Below are 20,360 nucleotides of genomic sequence, written 5' to 3'. Positions count from 1 at the left end.
AACGCTAGAAACTATAATCCTTGCGATTAGCAGGGGACGGCTCAGGAGAAGCTGTTCCCTTAGTACCCAATAGGGCACGCAGGCGACGATGTGTATTGCGGATAGTTTCTACGGCTCCAATAATGTCCGCTTCCGGCTCGTTCTTGCGTGGAAATACTTCAATGAGCGTCCGCAGCTGCTCAAGGGTTCGTCGCACTCTCGCAGTATGCGGCAATTGTTGCTGGGCCACAACCTCTCCCAGTATTTTGCCAAGTTCCTCGCCCAATTGAACGCCTTGGGAGTAGCCCAATTTATAGCCCTCCTCGTTCCCCTGCGAATTACCTTCCAGCAAGCCTTCGTCGTAGCCAAGACGAGCGTGTTTCTCCTCGGTTAGCACTATATCATCAAACAAATCGTTAATATCTCGCGACGGAGCGGACATTATAAAAGACGAAATGTGATAATGTCGGTCCACTTTCACGGTTGGTAGCACAGCTAAGAAATGGTCCGGAAGTTGCTAATGCTACGTAGCATTATGTATTATTATTTAAAAATTATATGTTTGTTGTTATTTTTATCGAAACATGTGAAAATTTTAGTGTTGAACAACACTCGGATAGCTCGAAGCGTAGCAAGGGTATTCGCGCCTTTTTTGATCAAAATGATGGATTAAATTTCAACACAAGAAAAGCTGGTGGTAACGCCGAACTGAATCAAAACGCTTTCCTTTTTATACCATAGAAGGATACTATTTTTTTATTTTATTGAAATTTGTAAACTTTGCTAATTTTTGCATGCTTGCTTGCTTTCCAAAAAGAGGTAAATTTGATGCTAGTGTTTAAAGCCGTGGTAGGCACGTGAACCTGATGCAAAAGAATGTCCGTCTAATTTAATTACGTCCACGCATCCACGTCCTCTTCAGACGGCTCTTCATCGCTGGACTGAGGGGACTTTCTCTGCGGTATCACCTTGGACAGCTGCTGCATGAGCGGATTTCCAGCGGTTGGATCTGCGGGATTCTGACTGCCCGAGATGCCTTTGCGTCTGAGTAGGAGCTTGTTGTGGAGATCCGCCATAAGATCACCCGTGGCTGTGGTTCCTGCTTTGGATCTCGTCGTGTCCACCACATCGAGTGGTGCAGCCGCAGCTGAATGGAGTCGTCCGCCCAGTGCTCCTCCAGCATTCCGTATGGCAGCCATAAGCTCTGATCGTGGATCAGCCGTCGGTGGTGGAGGCGGTGGCATGATAAGAGGCGTTTCACGAGAAGGAGAGAGGGGTTTGATGGGGCCTCGAGTGGGCAAGGTTGGAGGCGGTGCCGCTCTTTTGGGAGGCAGTGGAGTCGGCGGAGGCGGGGGTGGTGGAGGTGGTGGTGGTGGTGGGGTCGATACGGGAACTGATCCAATTGATCCACGTAATGTCTTCTTCACTGGCGCTGGAATGTGCGTGCGAGCTGCCAGAGCCTGCACTGTGATCTCCTGTTCAACCTCCAATCCAGGCAACTCTGGCAGCTCTCCAAACTGCTGGGACGGAGCAATGGGCGTCTTCTCTTCCACGGGCTCATATTGCAGGTCGCTGGCTATGCCAGGAAGGTCGGGCAAGTCCAAGGGCACATCGATGGCTGGGGCCGCCAAAGCAGCTGGATTGTACCGCAAGTCACCGGCGGGAGTCGCCAACTTGGTGGTGCCATGTGCCAGTGAATGTGGAGCCGGAGCTAGTAGGTTCTCCGTAGTGATCTTACTTTGGCTGGCTGCCCGTCGTGTCCTCTGCGGGGGAAGAGAACGCTTCCAGGCGTTTAAATCATCGCCGTAGGCAAACTCGTTGGTGTTGAAGCGCATCAACGAAGGGACCGATCTGACGCCATTTGAGGGAAGACCACCCAAACCAGAAGTCCGATTAGTCATCTTCCTTTCCGCGACCAACGGCGCTTCATGTTCCTGCTCGCCTCGCACATGAAAGGAAGTCGGATCTTCATCTGCCACTAATACCGTCTGTTCCTGTCGACCGTTTGGACTTTCTTGATTCTCCGCCATTAGTTGGCCGGCCACCTGTGGAAAGGTGGAAGGTATGTGGACCAAAACGTCCCCGGCTGGAAATCGGGCCGGAGCGAAGATTTTGATGGCTCGTTTGGACCCGACCAGTGCATCTATTTTCCCCTGGGCCCGCTTCACACGCCTGTTTATGTCCTGGACCTTGGCACCATTTCTCTCGAGGCGGGCATCAATCCGCTCGAAAATAGAATTTATTGTTTTGTGTAGACAGTCCAGAGACTGGGCTGCTTTGATTATGGTCGCCTCATGATGCAGATCTGTCGGCACTATTGCAACGTGGTAGGCGCTTTGTAGGTAGGCGTTGCCGTCCATTTTAAGCAAATTATAAACTTTTATAACTTTTATAAACTTATAAATAATTAGTGGTATCAAAAATATACCCAAATATACCTTCTCATTTTCGTTATATACCGTAAATATACTGACGGACACGACAAGCTGTGATGCATTGCTATTCCGCGATTTTAATATTCGGCTTAATCTTACTAACAAGATAAGGGTCTCAGCGCTGAAAAAATATTGGTTTACCATTAATAAATCAATTTGCTAAAAGATCTGCAATAAGAAGTACTCATTTTTCACTTGAATTATTTTTAAACAAGGTTTAATCAAATAGAAAAATGGTCTTCTGATGGAAAATGTAATGTTTTACATGGTAACTACACACTAACTAGACATTTGCTGCAAATTAGCTACATATTCACGTAAAATTCGACAGAAAGATTTGTCGTTTCAGGTGAGTTCAGGTGAAAGATATCGATGTAATAGTTTTATTTAATCAAAGAGAAAAGAAGGTAGAATTACAAACTGTACTTGGTCTTGAGTTCATGGTGAACACCTGTTTAAATAGAGGGGGGTTAGGTGTGCTAAGTTGGTTTTTGTATTGGTATATTTACGGTATATTTCGGTATTTTTCTCAGGGTCAAACGGGTATATTTTGTTGATAATACCGCTGTCACACTAACACCAACATCGCAGTTTGTTACGTGAGAGTTTTCAACGTTAATTTTTGTTATTTTAAAGTGATTTAATTATATTTTCCATTCATGAAAGTCTCTTCAACTGATTGTAAAAATGTATTAATAACAAAAGGTATGTGTATGAAATCGCTATAAGCACTGAAAATTGGTTTGAAAACTGTGAAAAACGCGTGTGCATGTGTTGGTAATATAAACGTGGCTTTGTCTGCGAAAAATGTTCCAAAAGATACATAAACATTAACGCTGCGTACAAAACTATGGAAAACTATTCTGCTGAACATGCAGATAACAAAGTGAAAAGAAGTTTGTATTCTAAAATATTCAGCCTGCGTGTGCAGGATGCAATTTGCAAATTGCAGCCTTCGAAGCAATGTGTCTGATGGACGCCATATTGAATTTTGTTGGCATGTGTGTGGGTGTATTTGTGGTTTGTTTTCAGGCGCGCGTGATTGTTTACCTTGCATCTGCACCAAGCGACTCCCCTCCCACCCTTTATCGTTTTGAAAGAATTTTCACATTTGTTAAAATACATTAAATACGGTTGCTTAGCAAATTGAATACTGTTGCCCAGCAGGTACTAAATAAAATTTGTCTCTCTCCCTTGTAGCGTTATCCTTAACAACTGCGTGTTTCTTCTAAGCATTAATTGGATCAATAAACCGATCAAGGATTGCCACATAGAAACAAATAGCACAGATGGATCAATTATTTCAATCCTACCGGGATGATGAGCGACGTATTGGTGAGGAGTATCTGTCGAGTCTACAGGATTTGAACTGCAATAGCAAACCGCTCATCAACATGCTCACAATGCTGGCGGAGGAGAACATCAACTATGCCCATGTCATAGTCCGCGTGGTGGAATACTACATCAGCCAGGTTAACATAACACGCATATTTTTTTCAACCAAGACACCCAACTCACACAAAACAGTGACTAGTAAGCCCCCGTCGTCGCGTCCTCAGCAGCTGGCTGTGATGAGAGCAGTGAATCTCCATTTCGATATGTGATAGGAACTTTGGTTACTCTTTATAAACCCTCTTGATCTGTTTGTCTATTGCCAAAAGACACCAGCGAAAGACGTCAGTGTCCCTTTATTTTCTTCGAAATTTGATCGTTTTTCTGTGGCCTTTCGTTGGTTTCGTTTGGAAATAGTCATATCAGATCCCTTATAATGCTAGTTAGGTTCTTAATATCTAAATATTTATCACATAATTTGGGTTTTAAGCCGAGACTGAATTTATCCTCTACAAAGGTAAGAAGTTTGATTTCCTCTTCTATTTTACTTTCTTTCAACTTTTGAACGCAGAGTTTAAAGCTAAAAAAAGAACAAAAAAAAAGAAAAAACACAAGTAAACTGAAAAATGCAATAAAAACAGAAAATACTTAAACAATCGTCATCAAGTTGTCTTTTATTTTATACAAATCGTTGACTGCTTTTAAAAATAACCATGAAAGAAAAATGCAGCAATTTTTGTTATTGCGAAATGAAGAAAACGCACCTTTTGGTAAAAGTAAAGCCCCAGTAGTACCTCTGCTTATGTTTGTATCTAATCTGAAAGAAAATTCTCCTTATGAATCATAAACGTGTAGAAAAAGAACATTTTCCATATTTCTCACCCAAAACACCTCAGTGGAAAAGGACAAACAGTCTAACAAATTAATTATCTCGAACCCCCCTCACATGTTCATCTCATTGGTATATAAATTACACAGAAGATTCATCAAAAATTCATTAGCTGCTCGGATCCCTAGAGGGAGATACTTCAGTCCCCTGTTCTGCGAGTATCATAAAGGATTTTAATGATCCGTCGCTTTGTCTAGCGTGGTGCAGTTTTATCTTGGAGATATCAGAAATAATATTTGTGCTGCCGCTGATGATGTCGCCGATGGAAGATATGTATTTGATGGTTGTCTGTCTGTCCCCCTATTTCACTCTCTCTCTCTCTGTTTCTGCCCCTCTGTCTGACTGCTAGCGACGTTCTGTAGAAACTTATTGTTCTATATTCTTACCTATTTTACCAAACTTCAAACAGGTGCCGCCCGAGTTTAAATTGCCCATACTATATTTAATTGATTCGATAATTAAGAATGTGAAAAGCAGCTACGTACAGTTGTTTGCGCAATGTATAGTCAACATATTCCTCAACGCGTTTGAATCGGTAAGTCGTCAAATCGCTCGCTATCAAGTGTTTTCATTTTCCTCGAAATTAACCACATTCATCATCCCTCCCATCCCTTGTAGGTGCAGCATTCCCAGTCGCAGTTGCTGGAGAAGGTGCGCGAACGGATGTATGCCCTGCGACAGACCTGGAACGAGGTATTCCCCCCATCCAAGATGTATGCCCTAGACGTGAAGGTGAAGCGTCTAGACAATAACTGGCCAATTACGGCCAAGAATCCCACCAACAAGATACATGTCAATCCCGCCATTCATGTTAATCCGGACTTTCTCAAAACGGTAAGCAGTCTGATAATTGTCTGTCATCACAGAAATCGATTGGCTAACGATGTTCGTTCAGGGTATGGTTCCTGGGATGCCGGCTAACTCCACACTGCCCAGCGACATGGAGGAGATCCTACAGGCTAAGACCCGCGAGCTTCTGGAGCTGAAGAAACGCAAACTGGAGCTTGAGCTGGAGCAAACTAAAAAGCATTTAGAGGAGCAAGAGCGTCAGCTAAACCAGGCAACGGATGCTATTGCTGTCGCACCCATTGTCGCTATGCCGGCACCACCTGCTGCTGTTGCTCCTCATCGTCCACCTACTATGGATCCAGTCATGCGAAATCCTAGAAATCCTGCGATACCTGTACAACAGGTAACCCACAAGGCCTAGAGCACTAACATCGATCAAAACTAAAATGATTTTTTTCACCACGCAGCCCTTTGCCGCAAAGCCAAGAGTTAATCCAGTCAATTCGGCTCTACTGAACTCTGTGCGACATCGGGATCCCCGTTTGGCGCGACAAATGCAATCACAGTCATCTCAGCTGGAGGCGGCTTCCTCACGCTCCTCCGATCCCCGCCTGGAGGGAAAATCCTCCTCATCATCACATAAATCTAGTCGATCGCGCAGCAAGTCACCTGCCCGCAACAGCAGCAGTCGCTCCACCAAGAGTAGCAATGGAAGCAGCTCCCATACGAACAGCTCATCAAATCGCAAGCGCAGCGAGTCCAAAAGCTCAACATCCTCTTCGGGCTCCGATGTACGACACAAAAGTGGTGGTGGTGGCAGCAGCTCCACACTTTCGCCTGCCAAACGCTCATCTAAGCCATCCGCAAAGGAGCATTCGGAGCGATATGAACGCAGTGGCTCACCTTCAAATGCGAAGCGTAAAAGCACATCTCCAACCACCTCGCCATCAAAGTCAAAGCGCAATGCTACACACAAATCGTCATCGTCTTCGTCCGTGCGAGGAAAGTCATCTTCGACTCGATCACGCAGTCGCTCGCCCATCTTCATGGACGTGGACCTGCGCAGCGGTGGTCGAAAATCTCCTGAACAGAAATCTGCCGCTCCAGCATCTGTACCTCAAGTGGCATCAGCACAATCATCATCAGCATTAGCAGCGGCAAAAGTGACAATCATTACGAATGATTTAGAGAAACGTAAGAAACAACTTTTAATTCTAATCTCACATTTGTTAGCCAACAACCAAGTCGACCTCGATGCTCATGGCCGTACAGGCAAAGTAGTTGAGAAAGCTGAAATTACAAACCAAATCGGCGGCACTCTCTGGCTTAGGCAGGTGGAATGGCGGGCTCTAGTGGGCGTGTGTGGTTGACCCATCGTAAGGTCTCTTTGCTCTACCTACCTACCTCCCTCCCCTTCCCTATTGAACGCTGTGATAAATTTGTGATATTCATCCCAAAGACGATCCCCTAAGACGGAAAGTTTATCAAGGTTTTAGCTAGTCATTCATTGGAAATATAATAATAATATTTATTCATATTGGAGTAAAGTAATTTAAAGTAAAAAAAATAGTCTTCCAACGAAATGGAAAAAGTTAAACGAAATTAAATTAATTTATTGGCAAACAAATGGCAATGGTTAAACGCGATAAACTTTCTTTGGTCATGTCTTCGTCTGCTCTTCATTCTCAATAGAGGATCGTTAGAACCCATACATTCATTATTATCTACAAAACTTCCACTTTACGAGCAAACCCGAGGTGGTTCGGTTCCTTCGTTGTTTTCTGGCCCTTTTTTTGTGGGAATAGATTCGTTTAAAGAACGAAAGAACGCAGCCTGCCCACCAACCATATGATCACTTAATATTTATGAAATTTTTGTTTTTAATAATTAAGAGTGCTATCAAAAAAGAACCCTAGCAAAACCAAACCAAAACCTTTTGAAATTCAAATCAAATCGTAATCTAAAGTGTAAATAAAATGTGTTTAAAAACCTTTTGCATTCCCAGTTGTTTTAATTGATGCAAAATGTAGCCAGGGTGCCGCCTTTGGTGTGATTTGTAAATGCCAAAATCAAACAAAGCACAAAACTAAATTGAAACGAGCAAAAAAAAAACAAGAATACAAAAACCTAAAAAAGAGAACAAAAAAAAACAATATAAATGATAACTGTCAAGTAATTTTTGTACTTAAACCGCCTATTGATAAAACATTGATTGATTAGAGATGAAAGAGAAACTAAAATAAAATAAAGACTGCAGTTTTAATTTTTTGTCAACACCACCCCGTGTAAATCCAAAGCGAACATAAAATACTAATTTATAAATATTGGAATATCGACAAGACAAGCAAGATTTACCTACATATTTATTTTATATAATTGTTTGATGCGTAATTTAATTTTGTGGTTGAGCTGGCTTCCCTATACATATCTATGTATTGTATATACGAGCCAGCCAGCCAGCCAGCTAGTTGTATTTTGTATTTCTATTTGTATGTACATCTATCTTATTTTTGTATTTGTAGAACGGCACTTTTACCCTTAGAATTTATACCATTTTTAAATCCTTTCCCTGCCTTTTATTTTGCCCTATGATTATTCTAGTCTAACCCCTCATTTCGCCTCATTGATTCCACAAACGGAGCCCCACCACCGTGGAACTCTTCAGTTATGATTTATCACATTCATTTTTTTTTTGTTTTTTTTTTGTATTATTTAATTTAATTTCTCACTAATTCAACACTAGCCTGGCTGTTGTGCCTGATGATGATGATGATTCATGGCCTGTGCCTGTCCTCTATTCTCTGTATGATTTCATTATGATTTTTGCTCACATTTGGTGCTCCCCCAAATTTAATTTGCTTAGCACATCTTCTGCTTTTATTACTCCTTTTACTTTGGTCGTTCTCTTGCTTCCATCTCATTTTCCCCCCTCTCCGTAAGAACAAAATGTGTGCCCAAAAGCAAAATCAATTTTCTAGATACATTTCAAATACTCGAACCAGGCCCTCCAGCTCCTGCAGCTCCAAGTCCACTGATTTTGGTGGCATCCAGTATGGACATTGACTTGAGGCGGCCCCAGACGCCGCCTCCGCCAGCATTCGACATGACCAAAATCAAACCAATCGACCAGAGCAGCAGCGCCAGCAACACCAACACGACTACCCCATTCACATCCAAATCCAACAGCAACAGCATCAGCAGCACAACAAAAATTGCTAGTAGCGCCTCCAACGCATCATCGCCATCATCTACTAGTACTACGTCTTCTTCAAAATTGCCCGCAAAAGTGTCGTTCAAAATACAAAAACAGTTTAATAAATTAGATAAATCTACAGCGAATCTATCAACAGCATTACTGCTAAGTCCATCGACATCAGCATCAGCCGCCGCATCCGCTCCTCTAATCAATCAGAGCTCGTCAGCCCCATCGCAGCAGGGTAATGTATCGGAGGCACTGCAGCAATCCATCAGCAAGCTGATGCAGGTACAAGGCGTCACTGGGGAGAAGCGTCCCGCCGATTCGCTACCCCCAGAGTTGGACGAGGAGGAGCAGCCGCCGCAGCAGAAACGCAGCAAGTCAACTAAACTGGACGCGTGAGTGATCTGATCATACATATGGAGTGCTAGGCTACTCGATGGCAGCTCATAAATAACTCGCATATTTCCCTTAGTCTCTTTGGCAGCGAGGATGTTGATCTGCGTCGCGAGATTCCCGCTGTGGTAAAGCCTGGAAGTGCCCACGCAGTCATCGTCGTGGAAGATGATTCAATGGACAATTGTGATGTGGAAAAGGTAGGTTTCCAAGTCGGAGGCGGAGCCACATTCAGTTTTGTACAACTATTTAACATTTTATAGCCACAATCCAAAGCGAAGAAGCCATCACTCGAAGAGCTGCGCGCCAAACTGGCCAAATCTGCGCGTCTACACAACAAGCTCTCCGCTAAGTCTGGTAAGTAGACATCACCCCTGCAGACACCCCTGCACTCTGAGAGCAACAGCAGGAAACTAATGAAGCATCTCTCATTCCGCTAGACAAAGGCAGAGATCAGTCTGTGGTGCAGCGCATCAAGCAGCTGGCCGAGCTGAAGGCCAACGATGATTCGCAGGAGGCGCACGACGAGAAGATGCGCACGATCCTCAGCCAGGCACAGGAGATGTACGAGAACCACAATATGAACCAAGACCAGTACAAGGACCTGGTCCAGAAGGTTGTGGCCATTAACGAGAACAGCAAGATGCACAGCAAGGAGTCCCGGCGCCGTACCGATGGCGCTGAAGTGGAGCGCAATGCAGCCCGAGATGCTGTTCTGCGCAAGCGGATACCGAAGCTCAAGAGCAACGAGAACCATTCCTCTGGCTCGCCACGCAGCGATGGCTCCCCCAGATACGAGGATCAGGTCACCCAGGGATCTACATCACCCGAGAAGCCAACGCAAAATAAACGCGATAAGTCCAAGCGGGAGAACAAGAGACGAAAACCCAGCAAATGGGGTGAACAGGTGGATCCGGCGGTTGCTCAGAGGGCCGCCTGGCAGTTGGCCAATGTTAATAATAACAACAACAACAACAACAACAAGAGAGGAGTTGGAGGAGCTGGGGGCTCGATTCCTGTTGTCCCGTCCGGGTTCCGTGGAATGCCCTGGCAACAGCCGCCTGCGATTGTGATGCCCCAAACGATCGTCCCGCCACCCCCACAGCCACCCTCGATGATGGGTCTGCCACCAGTTCCGCCCGTAACCATGACCAAGGCCATCAACTCGCTGGACAACCCCATGGCGGATGTGGTGCGCAGCATTACCATTGATGGCGGGTCGAAAGAGATTCGTTTCTACAACCAGGTGGCCATAATCTTTATGGATGGCGACGAGCCGCACGAGATTGGCTTCCAGCATGGCCAGCGCGTCATCCTGATCGATCACAACGAGCCGCTGCCGCTGAGCTTCAACGACGACTACAAGCCGTTCCAGCTGGATGGTGCCCTGCATCGCATCCGTTTCGGCTTCCCCTCCCGCGAGCTCTATATCGACGAGCATTGGTATGAGATCTACTTTGGCGGACCACCAGTCTCCCTGCCCATTGGCAACAGCCTGCACGTCCTCAAGGCGGAGGGTCCTCCGCCCAATGTGGACATTGGCAGAGTGCGTCGTGACCTGGTGGTTGGCAAAATAAACATGATTGTGGACGCCCACACAATTGTTCCTCTCTTCCTGGATGCCAGACAGCAGACCTTCCAGATGGGAGCCGAACAGCATTCCATACAGTTTGTGGACAGCTTCCAGTACGCTCTCCTCGATGGCCAGCTGCAAAAGATCGAATATGGCGGCCTGCCCAAGGGCATGAAGCTGAATGGCGGACGCAGCTGCTTCATCCGATTCGGAACGCTGCCAAAGGGCGTTGTGGCAGGCAAGACGCACGTGGCTGATATGGTCTACATTAAGACAGAAGCTCCGGCAGAGCCACCGCAGCCGCCACCGATGATTGTCCAGCCCCTGCCCGTGGTGGAGCAGCCGGCGGCAGCAGCACCAGGCGCCTCCCTGCCAGCGGCATCCGCTGCTCTTGGCAATCTGAATATCAATGACTTGTTCCAAAAGCTAGTCTCGTCGGGAATAATTGGTGGAACCGCCTCCATTCCGGCCATATCGGGTGTCGACTCAACCGCAACCAAAGAAGCTCCTGCAGCTGCCGCTTCAGCTGTTGCCAAAACCACAGCCGCCGCACCCGTATACGCTTCGCCGCCCACAGAGCCCATTAAACGCATCAATCTCAAGAGGACAGAGACGATCAAGACCCGCCAGTCGGCCGTGGTGGCCACGCTCTACCTGGGCATGCAGTGCAGCAGCTGCGGTGTGCGTTTCCCGCCCGAGCAGACCATCAAGTACAGTCAGCATCTCGACTGGCACTTCCGTCAGAACCGACGAGAGCGCGACTCGACCCGCAAGGCGACCTCCAGGCGCTGGTACTATGACCTGAATGACTGGCGGCAGTACGAAGAGATCGAGGATGCGGAAGAGCGGGAGAGGAACTTCCTGGACGCAGGACAGGGCCAGCCAGGCGGACCCGATGCAATCGATGATCTCTCTCAGCAACGATCGCTGGACTCGCCAATGCCCACCTGTGCAGCCGGTAACGATGATGTGGACCGCTCCTGCGACATGTGCCACGAGAAGTTCGAGCAGTTCTACAACGAGGAACTGGAGGAATGGCACTTACGCAGTGCCATTCGCGTCGAGGACAAGATCTACCATCCATTGTGCTACGAGGACTACAAGGCTTCGTTGAATCCCCCTGCTGCCGCAGAGCAGACAGACGACAAAGATGTCGACATGAACAACACCGACGACAATGCAATGGACACGATACTTAAGCTGGAGGATGGCGATAGGGCAGATGGTAAGTTGCATTAGCAATGATTTTCTCTTGGTTTCTTGAGCTCATGGCATTTCTCTCTTTGGTGAATAGACACCGTCAAGCCGTCGCGTAACCTGTTCGATGATGACGACGACGATGTCATTGTGTTGCCAAACGAGGAGCCCAGCGTCACTGAGATCGTTGACGACGATGATGATGAGTATGTCCCGGCCAATGTGACGCGGGCAGAAATGGGCATCGAGACGGAGGACAAGGAGAAGGTGGAACCCAGCTCTGGCTGCGAGGAGGATGGGGAGAAGCAGAAGAGCAACCAGCAGCCACAGAATGAATCGGCCAACGAATCAGATGTGGAGATCCAAGAGCCGAACATTCCCTTCACCGATCTGGACACGTATGTGGAGAAGGAGATGGATGATGAGACGCGATTGGCCCTGCTGAACGTAAAGATCAAAGAGGAGCCCAAGGACGAGTACGAGGAGGACGAAGACGATGGCTTCGAAGATGTGGGCACGGTGGTGCCACTGCTGCCGTTGCCCGAGGATGAGATATCCATCAACAGCAGCGGTAAGTGTGTCCAGCAAACAGCTATTGAAGGGGTTCCTCAAACTTTTGGCATCATGACAGAAACACAAACCCAAACGATTGGGTCCTCCCCCTCGCCGGCTGCCATAGAGCGACCAGCCTCGGTGGCCTCGCTCTCTCTTCCTGCCAACGACGATGAGCTGGAGGCCGCGGATACGGTGGCGACGGTGGCCAGCGCGGAAACAGAACTGAATGGAGAGCCGCAGGAGTCGATGCATAATCTGAGCGCAGCGGGACCGGCACCGGCGTTACCTTTGGCTAGCCTAGTTAATAGAATAAAAATAAATATCACTAAGAATACAAGTAGTAATAGTCATAATAGTGCCTCCAACGCCACATCGACACCGGCAGCAGCAGCAACAGCAGCGATGGGATCGGGAGCGGATACGCAAGTCTCGGCGATCAGTGTCATCGGCGGATCCGGAAACTGCATTTCTGCGGATACCTCGCAGCAGGTGAACGCAATTCAAACAATTTCCACCATTCCAGTTCTTTGCGGCGGCAACACATTTGTGCCCAAGATTGCAACCAGTGCTCCAGCCAATATCAGCTCCATCTCGGTCATTGGCAGCAGCTACGGCAGCAGCAGCAACAACAGCCGCAACACCAACTCAATAGTGACCACATCTGCACCAACTTCGGCGGGGGCTGTAGCGGGATCATCTACCGCTGTTGTCCAGAAAGCAGTCACACCCCCGCCTGCTGTCGAGGCAGATCCGGAGCCGGTGGTTGAACTGAAGCCAGCGTTGCGAAATTTGACGCTCAAACGAACGAAAAAGGTCCAGAATGGCATCGAAACTTCGGGTCTCTGCTCGATCATGTAAACGCGCGAACACAGATATTCCTATTTAATTTTTTTACAATTATTTTTACACGTTAATTAGTTCTAAAAAATTATGCAAACGTTCTCCATCGCGGAGCGTTATTTGTTCTTTGTAGGTACCCATTACGCACTAGGGGCCGAGCTCTCCTCCCCACCAAGGAGTCTCTAGCCCATACACATTCGTCTTCATAATTTTTTACAAAAAGAAAACAATGGCAAAATTTAATAAAAAAAAAAAAAAAAAACAATTGCAATCTAAAAACTGAATAACATACTTTATGGTCATTTTTCAACACAGGAAAACGAACTAGAATACCCTACAAGAGTCACATACACATGCTTTCCTAGGACTGCTTATTTTTTTGTATATGCTAATTTGATAGAAAAGAATAAATAAAAAAACTGAATTAACCAAATTACTTGATTACTTTTTAATCGTATATTTATTGTTATCCGTATTTAAATTATATTCATAAATATTCTGAATAAAGTATATTAGTATCATATAAAAATGTTATTTTTAATTTTTTTACAATTTAATGCAGCTAAAAATACTCGAGAGAATACATACTTGGCGCTACTCATGTTTGAATACGCGCCCAAAACAGAGCTGCCAGACCACAGAAATGGCCACCTTCGAAACAGCTGTTGCTATGTACCAGAAAATCCCTAACGCTTTATAGTATGCACGTGGTGGTGCGGCGTTTAAAACAAAGTTTTTTATTATAAATATATTGAATTAAAGCCCAAGCACTGGTATATTATCAAGATGTCATCGTCCTTTTTTTTAAAAGCCGGCGCCAAAGCCAACAAAAAACGGAAGGTAAGCTAAAAACCGATTATGAAGAAACGTTCCTTTAATGTTTGAAAAAGAATCCCGCAGCTACAAAAGGTAAAGGCGTCAAAACAGCAGCAAAATCGGGGAAAGGCTTCCAGAATGCCCGAGCAGAAGGGCCAGTGCCAAAGAAGCAACGGCGTCCTAAAGAAAAGGATGAGGAGATCGCAAGCGATGATGAGGAGTACAACAGTGACCTGGGCGACGGAGGCCACAACGCTTTGGCCTTCTCTTCCGACGAGGGCGAGGAGGAGACGGCTCAGGACAAACGTCTGCGCCTGGCCAAGCAGTATCTGTCGGAGATTGAGAAGCAAGAGTCGGAACGCGCCGAAGATAAGGAGCTGGGCCAGAGTGTCGAGCAGCGTCTGCAGACTGACTACTTGGATAGTGTGGGGAAACTGCGACGGAACATCGCCGGCAGCCTGAAAACCAATGAAGCGACAAGTGTCCTCAAACACAAACTCCACCACACGCCAATCTGTGCACTGGCGCTCAGTCCAGACGGCAAATTCCTCTATGCGGGAGCCAAATCTCAGTTTGTCCTGAAATGGTGCACGCAGAGTGGAAAGGTCTTGGACAAATGTGATGTTTTGGGACACCGAGAAGAGCCCGAAACTGGCAAGAAGAGACGCTCCCATGTCATCGCCATCTGTCTGTCCACGGACATGAAGTATATGGCGTTGGCCGAAGGCGGTCCTCACATTCAAATCTGGTGTCCACAAACGATGAAGCACGTAAAGACACTGAAGGGTCACAGAGATAGTGTTGCAGGCCTGGTCTTTCGCAAGGGCACGCACGACTTGTACTCGGCAGCTAAGGATCGTTCTGTGAAGATTTGGTCCCTGGACGAGATGGCCTATGTGGAGAGTTTGTAGGTGACGGACAGTGTAAACAAATAAGCAGATTTTAAACCATTTGATCCCCAGATTTGGTCATCAAACTGGAGTCACCAGCATAGATGCCCTGAGTCGAGAGCGGGCCATTACCGCAGGCGGTTCGGATTGTTCCTTGCGAATTTGGAAGATTACAGAGGAATCGCAGCTGATCTACAATGGACACAGGGACAGCATTGAGTGTGTCAAACTAATGAACGATGAGCACTTTGTGTCCGGTGGTGTGGATGGGTATACAAGATTAAATATCGCCCATGGCAGACTGCTAACATTTCTAAACTTTTGCAGTGCAATCAGCTTGTGGAGCGCCCTAAAGAAGAAACCAATTTGCACGACACAACTGGCCCATGGTGTGGGAGAAAACGGCGTCGCCAACTGGATAACAGCCATTGCTGTAGTGGTCAATACGGATTTAGTGGCAACAGGTTGGCTGGATTCTTCCATTTATATTTCCACCTTGTCTTACATTCTCTATCCTATGCAGGCTCCTGTGATGGCTTTGTGAAACTCTGGCAAACGAATCCCAATGCCCGCAAGTTGCAACAGATTCAAAGCATACCCATAATTGGCTTCGTTAATGGCCTTACTTTTAATGCCGAAGGCACTAAACTTTACGTGGGCGTCGGACAGGAGCATCGACTGGGTCGTTGGTGGCGGCACAAAGAGGCCAAGAATAATGTAGTTGTAGTTGATATAGTGTTACAAAGTGCGGCCGGCAAGTAGGTTACTTTTTATGTTTAAGTAAAGTTGTATAGATATCAGAAGTCGGTCTGAAAATAAATTAATGTTCGGCCTTTAAAGAGCATAACTCTACCAGTTATTAGAGCTGAGCGGGGAAACTATCGATGCTGGCGATGTCTCGATACCATCAATAGTATCGGGGTTTCAATGAAATTTGTATTATTGCCGTATGAGACTAGATTGATTGATTTGATAGCTGGATCATTCACGAAACTGCAGTAGATTATATTTTATATTAATCAATCTAAATTGAATCTTATTTATACACCGATAGTTCGCAGTTCCAACCAGTCGATAGTTGAAAAAACACACCGATAGTTAGCAGCCATCGAACACTTGCCACCGCTATAAATTAAGCCGATAGCGATAGTTTTTCTACTTGCCAAGTGTTTTCATTCGCAATTTTTCATATTTTTCCAATAAATTAAACTGGAGGCAATCGACTTGGGCCCTTCTACACCAGGAGCTTGCACTGTGTTTCTTTGTAAGGTCATTATAATAAATAGTACATACTAGAGACTAAAATAGAACATATTGCGTGTGAGTGCTCCGTCTGTTTCATTTTGTGTTTCTGTCGTCTTGGGTTGGTTTGCAAACTCAACTCTAAATACCAGGCGACATCATCATCGTCATGTTTTCTGTTGCGTTCGCCTTTCCCGTCTTTTCCGTTGTGCCGGATTATAAATAGTTGTGTGAGTATGTCTTGCCTGCTGTATGTATGTACATATTTTACTCCGTTTGCGTCTGTGTCGGTTTGTGGCCGAGTTGATTTTTGGTGCCAATTATTAGTTCCAACAACGAGACTAAGGAACGGAGTGTCTAAGCAACGGCAAAAAGTTACCAAAGCGGAACTGGAAATGTAGATGACAGTGCCGTTAGAGCTGCTCCCATCTTCTGAGCTGTCGATCGCGGTAGCAACAATATGTGCATGCATACATTCAGACGTATACACATGCACGGCATGAAACTGGAGAGCAGCTAAGCCAAGTCGTTTCTATTGATCTTCAGCTCGATATTGTTGCCCTCGAGACCCCAACACAGTCACAATTCACAGATTGGTCATTTGTCGCAGCAGTCTGGTGCCCAAAAAGAGCGATCGCAACGATCAGCAGTCAGTCGAGTTTCCGCTTTGCATAAATGGCAAATAATTGCCACCGCCCTCGTTCGCGAGTTGCCTGTGCCTCCGCCAACCACCAACCAAGTGCTTGGTGCTTTGTTTTAACGAATACACAAATAATTCCATTTCTCTTCGGAGCGCAGCGCCGTTCCGAGTGCACAGTAAAACAGAAATTTGGAATGGGCGTTCATTTGGTTGTGAGCAAAAGATAGCGAGCGTTTCGCCTGGGCTTCCGGAAGTCAACAATCTGTTATATTATTCCCCACAAATTTTAGAATTGTGAAAGCTCCCAGAACCCAGATTCCATAACGCAAAGCCAAAGTTCCCATGGATCGCAGCTTGGACTCCTCCATTGGCAGCTGTTCACTCGATGTAGATGCGGACTCTTCCGATATATCAGGTATATGGTATATGATGGTATATGGGTTGCTGCCGAACCTAACCTCAATCTGAATGCTGCCTCAAGTTTATTTATTGGTTTTCGTTTTGTTTTGCGTTTCAGCTTCTTCTGCCTGCTCTTTGCTGTACTTATTGTTTCTTTGCTTGCGTTAATTCGCGACTTGATCGGCCAACGAAACTAACTCTGAATCTCCGTTCTCTGGCACATTGCAGATACCAGTGGCAGCCTGAACTTCCCAACGCCGCTCTCTGTGAAGGACATAACACGCGAGTTCACCGCAAACTTACGTGAGCGCTGCATTCTGCGATCGCCGCAGCAGTTACAGCACACCGCAACCGCCTTTGTAGATCCCGAGACGGGCTTGGTGCGTATGGTGCTGTCACCTGTTGCCGTAGAATCCGCCAATGAGCCGAACGCTGCAGGCGTCGATGTTGACATCGATGCTTGCGCTGAAGCCTCTTCCATTGTCATCAACGCCACCGCCACCGCTGCAGCTGAGAAGAAGCCTAGCTACTTGAACTTGGCCTGCAGCGTTAACGGATACTCGAATCTAACCACCTACGACTCGAAGATCCGCCAAGACATCAACAAGTCGCGCGAGGTCTCACCGATCCGCCCCTCCACCAGTAGTCTGCAGTATTGCAAGCGCAACAATTCCCTGGCGGCCCCAATCCTCAATAGCATGCCTGTCATCAAACAGACCTGTACGCCCAGCAAGTACAGCCTGGTCGAGGGGCACAGTCCGGAGAATGGAGCAGATTCTGGTATCGGCCAATGTAATGGCAGTGCCAATGGACACGGCAGCGGCAGCGGCAAAAATGGCTCAACTAGCAGCTTCATAAAGCAGCGTGTGGAGCGCCTGTATGGGGCAAGTGCTTTGACTCAGGGCTTCTACAGCCCCAAGAAGCATGTCCGGGACAATTCACCATCCTCATCGTGGGCGTCAAAGCATCAGCTTGAAGTGGAGTGCCCGCAAAACTCTGAATTGGCGCGCAAATTTAAACAGCTCTCTCCCAGCAAAGACTACGGAGAATTTCGGAAAAAGCTGCACAATAACTGCTCCCAGACAGCAACGATGCGACAGATAGAGGAGCCTTCAACAGACAAAAACGGTGACGTGGACTTGCCTGTTTTCAGGCACCTAAGTCATGAGTTCCGTGCCCAGTTACCCACGGTATCGCCGAAGCGAAATGTGCCGCGATCCACAGCCTCTTTAGAGGTGAATCTGGCTACTGGGGAACCACTGTCGGCACCAGCTGCTGTAGATGTTGTTGACCACGAGCCCGTAAAATTTCCCCAATTGGATTCAGAGCAGTATGTTGGCAACACAACAATTATTACAGCCCCCCAAATGGAAAAGGATGGCAATCATTTTCTTAAAATACTTAAAGGCGAACAGGATCGTCTGCTTGCGCTGGCCGCCCTTGCTGAAAAGTACACAGACGCCTTGGCTGTGAGAGACATGATGTTTATTTGAGTTGTTCGTTTATTAATTATTTGCAACTTCAATTTCCGCAGAATAATCCCGCTATCACAGAGGACACCTTTGGATTGCTACGGTCGGCCTCTGGAAAGGCCCGTCTTTTGGCCTCGAAGAAAATGAAACAATTTGAAGGTGCGTGGCTAGCAGATTTTTTTTCCCAATAGGATGCCATTTATTTCGCTTGTTTCTGGTTTACAGGCTTATGTCACAACAATTTGAATCCCTCACCAGAGGACACGTTTCCCACAACAGTGGATGATTTGCAAGGATTCTGGGACATGGTGTATTTACAAGTGGAGCAGGTTGATTCCATATTCGCCGATATTGATCAGCTTAAAATGAACGATTGGAAGGTAAGTACTGATACGTGAGCATGGCATTTGTAATAATCGTTTGTGTTGGTATTTTCAGGACACAGCTGAACCGCCCACGGTAGAGACGGTGTCCACCAAAACGATAAAATCTGCAAAGACGGGAAATTTGAAAGCGAAAACTGCCGGATCGACTAACAAAGCAAATGGATCGAAATCAGCTACAGCGAATTCGCTGGCAGCACTGCGACGTGAAGCCCAGAGGAAGCAATTGCTGGAGATGAAGCGTCAGCGCCGTGAGGCCATGGCCGCTGTGACAAAGAGTCCAACTGGCTGTGATGACGCCACAGAGCAGCAGGGGGAAGGAATCGGGGAGAGTTCTGCCTTTTTGGGCGTCAAGAACAGCAGCTAAGTAGTGCTCATTGCCACCGGCAATACATGCTCTCTAGGTATAAATGTATTTAAATTTAACGCACTCACAAATGTAAACCACACTCATACTCGTACACTCAAACATAGCAAGAACATACTACATATGCTTAGAAATTCCTAGTTGAATTAATCCTTAACTAGTCCCAACTAAAATGCACATGGTGGAGCTGAACTGCATAATTATAGAGCTGTTGCAGCTGTGTGTTACAAGGTGTCACAAATTTAGAGATCACCAGCGGCCCGACTAATTTTCTAGTGGGTCGATTGAGCGAGCGCAACATACATCAATACCGACATTGATGGGCTTGATAGCGCCTTGAATTGTTTATAAAATTTGCCTTATCTGCGCTCGTTAAGCAACTTAGCTGTACGCACTCTAAGCTACTTGATATTGTTCATGACAGTTATAAAAGACATTTATTCTTGTGTTTTTACACAAGAAATAGGTACAAAAGCAAACAAAAAACGCTAACAAACCCCTTGTATTAGAGAAATCCATTTTTTATATTCAGTTTTTGAAAGTTACGAATCTAAATAATGCACGGATAAATATATATATTTTTTTGGCATATTAACAGCTGCATGTACTGAGATTGATTATTCTAGTTGTGAAGTTGTGAAGCTGCAAAAATACAGCACTCTCAATCTCACTCTCAATTAATTTTTAATATTTTGTAATAAATTATTTTTCACATGTGGTACATACGGTGATGTAATTCTTTCTTGTTTTGAAATTGTGTCTAGATTTAGGACGCATATTTATTATCAATTTATGATTTTGTTGGGTAATTATGGGACGCCGATTTGGCGTGGGGGGCCATAAAAGAATGGACTGCAACTCCCGGTAGCTGGAGCTTCGATCGCTATATATAAAACTTGTCCAAAAGTCAAACTGTGCATTCATTTGGAAATAACCAACCTCGGATTCAGATTCAGCGACATAAAGTACA

General features: G+C 46.1%; 5 protein-coding genes across 11 annotated transcripts; 3 read left to right on the top strand and 2 right to left on the bottom strand.

Moving 5' to 3' along the window:
• Positions 1 to 4: 4 nt before the first annotated feature.
• Positions 5 to 571, bottom strand: LOC111078148 (protein LTO1 homolog). Its single transcript, XM_022372692.2, has one exon. The coding sequence runs from the start codon at positions 419 to 421 to the stop codon at positions 5 to 7; it is 417 nt and encodes a 138-aa protein (XP_022228384.2). The 5' UTR covers positions 422 to 571.
• Positions 572 to 722: 151 nt separating this feature from the next.
• On the bottom strand, positions 723 to 2,367 carry LOC111078156 (WASH complex subunit 1). Its single transcript, XM_022372700.2, has one exon. It carries the CDS (start codon positions 2,337 to 2,339, stop codon positions 873 to 875), a length of 1,467 nt encoding a protein of 488 aa, XP_022228392.2. The 5' UTR covers positions 2,340 to 2,367; the 3' UTR covers positions 723 to 872.
• A 605-nt stretch (positions 2,368 to 2,972) lies between these two features.
• On the top strand, positions 2,973 to 13,626 carry LOC111078155. 3 transcript variants are annotated; one of them, XM_041593261.1, is made up of 12 exons: positions 2,973 to 3,119; positions 3,615 to 3,886; positions 5,045 to 5,170; positions 5,254 to 5,469; positions 5,531 to 5,827; positions 5,892 to 6,618; positions 8,427 to 9,018; positions 9,096 to 9,216; positions 9,280 to 9,373; positions 9,457 to 11,814; positions 11,884 to 12,357; positions 12,418 to 13,626. In XM_041593261.1, exons 2-12 carry the CDS (start codon positions 3,704 to 3,706, stop codon positions 13,197 to 13,199), a joined length of 5,970 nt encoding a protein of 1,989 aa, XP_041449195.1. In that variant the 5' UTR covers positions 2,973 to 3,119; positions 3,615 to 3,703; the 3' UTR covers positions 13,200 to 13,626. The 3 variants fall into 3 exon arrangements, with proteins under 3 accessions (XP_041449195.1, XP_041449197.1, XP_041449196.1); XM_041593263.1 differs by having other exon boundaries at positions 8,775 to 9,018; positions 12,418 to 13,625; XM_041593262.1 differs by having other exon boundaries at positions 8,760 to 9,018; positions 12,418 to 13,625.
• Positions 13,627 to 13,694: 68 nt separating this feature from the next.
• On the top strand, positions 13,695 to 15,725 carry LOC111078157 (U3 small nucleolar RNA-interacting protein 2). The gene is made up of 5 exons (XM_022372701.2): positions 13,695 to 14,021; positions 14,072 to 14,904; positions 14,960 to 15,157; positions 15,215 to 15,351; positions 15,411 to 15,725. The coding sequence occupies exons 1-5, from the start codon at positions 13,968 to 13,970 to the stop codon at positions 15,647 to 15,649; spliced, it is 1,461 nt and encodes a 486-aa protein (XP_022228393.2). The 5' UTR covers positions 13,695 to 13,967; the 3' UTR covers positions 15,650 to 15,725.
• Positions 15,726 to 16,037: 312 nt separating this feature from the next.
• LOC111078129 lies at positions 16,038 to 20,111 on the top strand. 5 transcript variants are annotated; one of them, XM_022372667.2, is made up of 6 exons: positions 17,118 to 17,184; positions 17,287 to 17,308; positions 17,397 to 18,637; positions 18,703 to 18,799; positions 18,866 to 19,020; positions 19,079 to 20,111. In XM_022372667.2, the coding sequence occupies exons 1-6, from the start codon at positions 17,161 to 17,163 to the stop codon at positions 19,388 to 19,390; spliced, it is 1,851 nt and encodes a 616-aa protein (XP_022228359.2). In that variant the 5' UTR covers positions 17,118 to 17,160; the 3' UTR covers positions 19,391 to 20,111. The 5 variants fall into 5 exon arrangements, with proteins under 5 accessions (XP_041448736.1, XP_041448735.1, XP_041448737.1 ...); XM_041592802.1 differs by lacking the exons at positions 17,118 to 17,184; positions 17,287 to 17,308 and adding an exon at positions 16,038 to 16,151; XM_041592801.1 differs by lacking the exons at positions 17,118 to 17,184; positions 17,287 to 17,308 and adding an exon at positions 16,038 to 16,156.
• Positions 20,112 to 20,360: the final 249 nt, after the last annotated feature.

The sequence above is a fragment of the Drosophila obscura genome, unplaced genomic scaffold (assembly GCF_018151105.1).
Source record: "Drosophila obscura isolate BZ-5 IFL unplaced genomic scaffold, ASM1815110v1 contig_186, whole genome shotgun sequence".
NCBI lineage: Eukaryota > Metazoa > Arthropoda > Insecta > Diptera > Drosophilidae > Drosophila > Drosophila obscura.
Note: the sequence above shows the minus strand (reverse complement) of the source record. Positions and strands in the feature narration are given on the sequence as shown.

What these genes read in the sequence shown, in the direction of transcription:
- LOC111078129 (XM_041592800.1), top strand. Translation starts at nt 17,112, where the DNA reads ATGGATCGCAGCTTGGACTCCTCCATTGGCAGCTGTTCACTCGATGTA. An exon ending in GAAAATGAAACAATTTGAAG is followed by an intron (nt 18,800 to 18,865) that starts GTGCGTGGCTAG and finishes TCTGGTTTACAG; the next exon opens with GCTTATGTCACAACAATTTG. An exon ending in TTAAAATGAACGATTGGAAG is followed by an intron (nt 19,021 to 19,078) that starts GTAAGTACTGAT and finishes TGGTATTTTCAG; the next exon opens with GACACAGCTGAACCGCCCAC.
- LOC111078157 (XM_022372701.2), top strand. Translation starts at nt 13,968, where the DNA reads ATGTCATCGTCCTTTTTTTTAAAAGCCGGCGCCAAAGCCAACAAAAAA. An exon ending in ATGGCCTATGTGGAGAGTTT is followed by an intron (nt 14,905 to 14,959) that starts GTAGGTGACGGA and finishes TTTGATCCCCAG; the next exon opens with ATTTGGTCATCAAACTGGAG. An exon ending in TACGGATTTAGTGGCAACAG is followed by an intron (nt 15,352 to 15,410) that starts GTTGGCTGGATT and finishes TATCCTATGCAG; the next exon opens with GCTCCTGTGATGGCTTTGTG.
- LOC111078156 (XM_022372700.2), bottom strand. Translation starts at nt 2,339, where the DNA reads ATGGACGGCAACGCCTACCTACAAAGCGCCTACCACGTTGCAATAGTG.
- LOC111078148 (XM_022372692.2), bottom strand. Translation starts at nt 421, where the DNA reads ATGTCCGCTCCGTCGCGAGATATTAACGATTTGTTTGATGATATAGTG.
- LOC111078155 (XM_041593261.1), top strand. Translation starts at nt 3,704, where the DNA reads ATGGATCAATTATTTCAATCCTACCGGGATGATGAGCGACGTATTGGT. An exon ending in ACAATTGTGATGTGGAAAAG is followed by an intron (nt 9,217 to 9,279) that starts GTAGGTTTCCAA and finishes AACATTTTATAG; the next exon opens with CCACAATCCAAAGCGAAGAA. An exon ending in GGATGGCGATAGGGCAGATG is followed by an intron (nt 11,815 to 11,883) that starts GTAAGTTGCATT and finishes TTTGGTGAATAG; the next exon opens with ACACCGTCAAGCCGTCGCGT.